The sequence below is a fragment of the Monopterus albus genome, unplaced genomic scaffold, assembly GCF_001952655.1.
Source record: "Monopterus albus unplaced genomic scaffold, M_albus_1.0 scaffold228.1, whole genome shotgun sequence".
Taxonomy (NCBI): Eukaryota; Metazoa; Chordata; class Actinopteri; order Synbranchiformes; family Synbranchidae; genus Monopterus; species Monopterus albus.
The window spans coordinates 452,262-459,496 of record NW_018128108.1 but is presented as its reverse complement, the minus strand read 5'-3'; the positions used below and the strand labels follow the sequence as shown (position 1 = coordinate 459,496).

Here is a 7,235-nt window from a genome sequence, read left to right as displayed (position 1 = left end):
TGTTGGGAGATATTTGTGTGTGTTTATGCTCTGCACCTCAAGCATGCCCACTAGCTTTGAGCCTAATGTCAGATGTCTAGCCTTTCAATTTGAAAGATTGTAAAGAATTTGGGGGTGATCTTGGAAAGTGATTTAAAACTTGATAAACATCAACTCTACTGTAAAAATAAGTTTTTTCAGCTTTGTCTATGCGCTAAGGTTACTCACAAGAACCTTGAAAAGGTAATTCATGGTTTTATCAGTTCAAGATTAGACTACTGTAATGCACTGCCAACCAATCTTCTCTTTCTCATCTCCAGCAGAATTCTGCTGCTCACTTTTTAATCAATACTCCCAGGCATGAACATATAACTCTTTACTTTACTTTACTCCCTATATGTTTTAGGATTGATTTAAAATTTTCAATGTTCACCTTTAAAGCCATCAATGGCTTAGCCTATTCATACGTGGCAAAACTTTTAATCCCCCACAAGCATGAAAGAGCACTCCTGTCTTCTGGTCAACTTTTGTTAGAAATCCCAACTAGTTGTGCATGAGTGAAGATAGAACTGGAGCAACAACTGCCTACGTTCTCACCTCCACACAGCTGACCAATCATGGCATGAGGTGGGTAGGGATGTCAGATTGTTGTTTTGGAAATATGTAGTTCTGTGGAAGCAAACAATGGCCATGAAGATTTAAATGTTAAAAGCCACCGAATAATTGTGAACTGTATGTATAAAACTGAAATACTTTATTTTGAAAAACAAAAACAAAAAAACTGAATTTATCAGGTTTATATCCCCCTCCTAAACATTTTACTAGTCAATTTCTATTTGTTTGTTTATTTATTTATTTAGGGATCAAGTAAAAAAAAAAAAAAAAAATCAAGCACCAAAAATGCTCAAATTCAATAAAATAAACTAAAATAAATAAGTTAAATAATTTTAAAAAAAAAAAGGTCAGGTCAAAGCCTCACACCAAAATTTGTAACTCAGATCTGAACAAGATACCAAGGACTTAACCAGTGCTACAAATTCAACACTGAAAATTTCACTATTACTCTGTGGCCATTATTTGATGGATGTTGCAAAGGGAGTGGATCAGATTTCTGACTCTGTTCAACCATCCAAACAGGACCAGGTCTTGCCCAGTGTTCCAGCTCATCTCAGAGGGATGGGCGGATTAGGAGGCCAAGGGCCCCTGCCTCTAATACAGAGTCAGTGGTGAAAGAAGTACTCAAATCCCTTACCTAAGTAAAAGTCCTGCACTTAAAATATTACTTAAGTAAAAGTACAAAAGTATTAGCATGGAAACATATTTAAAGTGCTAAAAGTAAAAATATTCATTATGCAGAATGGCACATTTACCATTGTTATTATATGATTTGATAATTACAGATGCACTAGTGTTCATTAGATTTAATGCTGCAGCTGGTAAACGAGGGGGCTAGTTTTAACAAGCTTATAAGTATTTAAGTTGAATTGCTGGGTAGTTTGTGAATTTTCCAAAGTCTTATGATTATACTGTAATTTCTATACTAATGTTATTCTGAAAGGTAGCTCAAAAGACTCTTTGTAATAGTCTTGTCTCTTTGTCATTTTGGTAAGCAGCATGTCTATTTTTGTCTTGTGTCTCTCTCTGTACTCACATTGTGCTTCATTGTACTCATTTTGTATCTCTGTGGCTGTTCTGCATCTATTTTTACTCATTTTAAGTCTCTGTAGTCATTTGATTGAATTTTGCAATTTGATTGAATTTGCAACATGGGGACATTGTCATGTTGTGCCAGGAAAGAGACAGTGAAAGTGTTGCCACAAAGCTGGAAGCACACAATTGTCTCTAATAACAATGTATTATCATTGTAAAATGTCCCTTCACTGGAACAAAGAAACCTTGGACCTAAACATACTGTACACAAAAGTATGTGTAAAGACCTGTCTACTTACTTATGGCCATATATTTATATTTTGCCACACCTTTCCTATGCAGACTAAATAAATCTTTTAGGAGTGGGGAAATATGCATTTCTACTTCTCTGTATGCACCAGATGTCCAGCTGGTTTTGAAATTTGGTCATATGGAGGGTCTTTTATAGACAACATCCTGAGGCTCACCAGCGGCTGACGTTTGTCTCTATTTTCAACAGCATGACTAAGCCTTTTGATTATTAACTAACATGACCGGACAGAGAACCAGCCTGATGTCGAACCTCTCTGTGACAGTCGGGCTGCCTCCAAAATTCGGCTCCTTCTTTACATTGTCAGTCTTGTGTCCATATAGTGATGTTACTGAAAGCAGAGGAAACAACCCATGATATTTTGCTCAAGAAAACAGGGACCAAGGGACCAACAAAACCAACGCTAGCTTTACCGTTACAGAAATATTACATGGAGAATGTTAATTAACAATTTTATAAGGTGATAACATATCATGTTCTGTTTACAGTTTGTTCTGCTGTGACCAAAAAAAAAAAAAAAAAAAATCAAATCAGTGAATACATCAAGTATCGGTATGTGGTGTGGAATGAATGAGTCATTTTTCATCACTCTGTGAAGCACATCAGTCTGTACTTTAAAGGAATTTACATATACAACACATTAATACACAGTCAAACACAGATAATGAAAGAAAGGACAATTTCACTTCAGACTGTGTTGGATTGATCCTCAGTTTCATTTTACCTTCACTTCGCCTGTTAGGCTGGGACAAATTTAGCACATGGTGACCACCTCCAACCTGAGCAAAGGTCTAAACAGGCAGGCTAAGTGAAAACAGCTGTGTGGGAGTATAGGTCCTTCAAATGTGGCTGAAGACACACATAGAGCACAATGTATTTTGAGATGTATTTTTATTTAGTTTCTTTTAACTCCAGGGCATAGCTGGTTAAATGTAGAAGTCGCGATGTCAAGTTCAGATCTTTCATTGCAACTTCAGTGGTCTCTGACAGCACAATGTTTTGTTTCATCTTACACCTCAACAATAAATGTCAGCTTTGGGTGTTGGCTACTCACAATCAGGCAGTGCACTCATGTTCAACATGAAAGAAAATCACGGAAGAGGCTCTGGGACATGTTTACACACACACACACACAAACCAAAATGAAACAAAACATGGTGGAATGTGAGAACAGGGCAGGAGGTTCACTTCTCTTGTTCCAACTGCTGCTACTGCTATTTCTCTCCCATACTACATGTGTACCCAATAGCCAATTACGTCTGAGCTCACATCTGCTCTGTAGCGGTTGTTCAAACGGAATCTGGAAAATGCAAAAAAAAATAAATTATTAACCCGAAGAAAATGTGTATGAGGTAGGGTGATGGAAGGTGGGTTTAAAACAAAAAGCTTTATAATGAGATACACTGATGAAATAATATTTACTGTAGCAGTGCGACATGATTCCTTGTAGTCAGGGTCCACTGAAACATCTGTCAGATAGAAACTGCCAGATAATGATTTGACAAACTTTGAATTTTGTGCTAGACTGTGTTTATCTCAACAGTCTGAGCCACAGAGCAGAGTCCACTCCCCTCCTCCTGTACGATCAGCAGCTCTCCTACCGTCTGCTGCCCGTGGACCACAATGCACTGCTCTGTTCCCTCAGTTATCACTACCTCCACCAGCTCCTGCCCCATCCCTGTAGGCAGTGAGCTCTCCGAGGTGAGGAGCAGAGGGGTGGAGCTTGGCGTGGACAGGTTGTCCGTATGGACGTACACAACGGCGTGTTGGATGTTACTAGAAACCTCTCCATCTCCTCCCATTGAGGTCTCATCCTCTTGAATCTTCCTCCCTACCTGCCTCACCTCATTTTTGTCCTCTCTGTCTTGTCCTCTTCTCTGCTTCATTCCCCCTCCATTTTTCTCTCCTGATTCTTGGGGAAGCGAGTTCTTCTTGGGTCGGCCTCTGACTGGTTTTGGGTGGCCGGAGCTTAAAGCCACCAACTTTCGCACAACCTCTTTCTTCCTGCTTTTCATCTCCTCTCCATGTCTTCCCTCCTCCTCCACCTCCTTCTGAGTTCCTCCCTCTGTCCTGTGTTGAGCTTGGTGCCTCAGCAGACTTTGTCTCACGGTGTAGGAAGCGCCGCAGTGGCAGCTGTATGGCTTCTCCATCAGGTGAGACGACTTTATGTGTCTCCTCAGTTTGGTGGCCAAGGTGTAGCCTGAGGGGAAAAAACAAATCTGAGCTGTAAAACTCCACCACACAATAAACATTATCCTATATTTTCTGCCATCAATTAACAGTTATATTAACATTTGAGAACATGAACATTAGAAAACCACCACAATAAAAGAGCTATTTACTTCAAGTTTGATATTTGAGTTTTACTTTAATACAGAGAAAACATTTATGAACCAGAATAGTTAATTCTTAAATTCTCTGAAGTTTTTAACTATTTTTAAATAATTTCTCCACCTACAGTTTCTGTCTTTCTTCTATTTTTTAAACTTATTTTATTATTTTCGCCAAGGCCAGGGGCAATGACTTTGCTGGCATGTGTTAGTTTTCTTGATTTTTAATAGCCTAACTCAAAAAGGACTGAATTGATTTTGAAAACAATTTTTTGGAGAGGCAGGGTATGGCCCATGGAAAATGGAATAGATTTTGGTGCTGATCTGTATCATAATTTGGTTACAGGAATTTTTTAAAAGATATTTCACCATTGTGAGTGCTGGAAGGGCTGCTGAGTGTATGTGAACCCCCTTGTGGCCAAAGTACACAGCTGCACTGCTGAGAACTCCGAGCACATATTGAGACAAATCCCTGGGCCACTGACAGTTGTCTGTTCACCGTCAATGAGATCCGGGTGCTGTCACTCAGTACACACTTATGTGCGAGACAGGGACTGAAGGAGCCCACCGAGGAGACAACCCACAGCTGTGGAGAGATCTACTTTATGTGGAGACAGCTGGGCGGGAGCCAGTCAGGATTATCTTGACCCCAGAAGTGATGCCACCCTGCATAACCTCATGTGTTAACATGGCCCAGCCTGCTTTGCTTTTCCACTGTATCGGCCTCTGTTTAGAGGAGGGAGGGCTGCCCTTTGCTCACAGACACAGACACACACACACACACACACAGCTGAGCAAAGAGAGAGCAGAGGATGTGAAGAATCACAAGCAGAACAGACTTACAGAAATGTGACTTCTTCACTTCACTTCTTCACTGCTTTGAATGTCTGTCAGGTCTATTTTTCTTGAATAACTTTCAAGCTAAGAATGATATCAGGGGCATTACCAAATGCCAGCAGTAGGTCTTCATAGTCAAGCAATCATATTATGAGGGTCAAACTATCACAGGAGTATTGCTTTCTGTTGTAATGGCATTACAGGGAAACTGAGTTGTCCTTGGCAGAGGTTGCACTCTGAGTGCTGTCTAGTTGGTTTTAGTCCTTGAATGTAATTTGTTGACAGTAAAAAAAAAAAAATTACAGACTGCTGCCAGCCTTACTCTCTTGGAAGCCCCCTCAGTACATGTATTGTGCTATATAAAAATATCTTGATACAACTGTGAATGACAGAAATTGAAAAAGATATCAATATTTACTTCTGTAACTACAGCTCACAAAAAAGCCATTCGTGGCAGTCGCAAGGGACGAAATAGCACTTATAACTGTGTAAAAACAGTTTGAGTCCACGAATAATGAAACCACTGAACTCAGCAGACACATTTTTGATGTTTAACACTTCCTAAAATGTAAATGTTGACAACTTCGTGATCAGCAGTTTGTGCTTTCTAATCACGGAGGCACGACATAACATCTGCAGCTCACAGAGTAAGATAAACATGGTTGGAGGGGAATTGGCTGACATGTCCCTTCCTGCTTTTTCCCCATCAACTCACTTTTCACCGTTTTATTTCAGCTGCAGTTTATAACCGCCTCCTCTTTCTATGACCCATTAACAAAGTTGGTGCATTAAATGTCGGCCAAGAAAATATACATAGGCTGTTTACAGGAAGAGACAGAGCAGACTCTACTTTCTGAGGAAGCTCAGGTCCTGTAATATGTGAAGCAAGATGTTGCAAATCTTGTACCAGTCTGTTGTGGCCAATGTGATTTTCTTTGCTGCTGGGGCAGCAGCATCTTCCCGGCACTGTAAGATATCGACCGGATTTGCACTAATGTACAGCACTGTATACTGTACACTCTGCATTTACTTACAATGGGTGCTTTGTATATATTTGTAAATATTAGTTTATATTACCTTGGTCCTTATACTTTTTTCTTATTTTGTTCTGTTTCAACTTTTTAGATTGAGGTGCTTTAAAATGCTCTGTAAGGAAAAGTAAAGTTGAAATGTGATATGTGTTGCATTTGAGTGATGCTTTAAATAAACTGTAAATACAGAGGCTTGACTTTTAAGTCACATGCTGCATGTATGACATTTTTCATTTGCTAGGTCTCTGTCTATGGCACTTTGTTGCATTTTGCTTTTATCTATATGCAAACCTTTCTACCTCTGCTAAACAGAGAATCAATATTCTACTTACCTTTGTCAATGTTGCATTTGCAGTTTGTTTTGCTACTTCCACGAGTGGGTTAATTCACATTTAAAGCCAATATATGTACAATTTTCAACCTTTCTGACTCTGTGGTAGGAGCAGGTCTCTGTACTCTGCTACAGATTAGGCCTGTTGTGCAGAGGGGAGGTGGACATTCCAAACTGAGAGGAAACAGGGGCATAATTCCTTGTAGGATTTGTTAGCAAAGAGAGATTAGAGGACTTGTCCCCGGCCAGTTTCCTTCCCTGATTTCTTTATCACATTTATATTTGGATTTAAATTCTGATTTTATATTCCAACCTTTTCCACAGATAGTGCAGCGATGGGGCCTTTCTCCAGTGTGCAGTCTCTCGTGGGACTTCAAGCTGTGCGGGTCCCTCAACGATTTTCCACAGTAGCTACAGAGGAAACTTCCCCCAGTGTGGGCAAACATGTGCCGGCGAAGTTCTGGTTTCTGAGAGAAAGTCTGGTTGCACTCGGTGCAGGGATACGGCTTCTCTCCATTGTGAATTCTCAGATGGCACTGGAGGTTTCCTGGGAGATGCACAGACAGTCAGACAGACAGAGACCATACTTGCTGATCGGGGAGGCTGTGGAGCACAGTGAATATGCACTTCTCCAATAATGAGTGAAGATTAGGTCTTCTCACAAAATTGATGCTGTCACTTTGACAAATGAAAAATTGCAGGACCTGATCACAGTGGGAGACTTCCTTTCAGGGTTACAAAAACAAGTGTGTAATTATCTCCTGCTG

At 40.1% G+C, this 7,235-nt stretch overlaps 1 protein-coding gene across 3 annotated transcripts in view; it reads right to left on the bottom strand.

Moving 5' to 3' along the window:
• Positions 1–1,356: 1,356 nt before the first annotated feature.
• The window catches only part of znf408 (zinc finger protein 408), a 22,098-nt gene continuing 16,219 nt past the window's right edge, over positions 1,357–7,235 (bottom strand). Inside the window, exons 9-11 of one of the 3 annotated variants that reach the window (XR_002276564.1) lie at positions 6,782–7,015; positions 3,362–4,139; positions 1,357–3,239 (exon numbers count right to left, since the gene is read on the bottom strand). Coding sequence is in view for 2 of the 3 variants with exons in the window: in XM_020619910.1 (XP_020475566.1) it covers positions 3,460–4,139; positions 6,782–7,015 (914 nt within the window). In the remaining variant the exon portion in view is untranslated. Of the gene's footprint in view, positions 4,140–6,781; positions 7,016–7,235 lie in introns of all 3 variants that reach the window. The other 2 variants (XM_020619910.1, XM_020619911.1) reach the window with 2 other exon arrangements.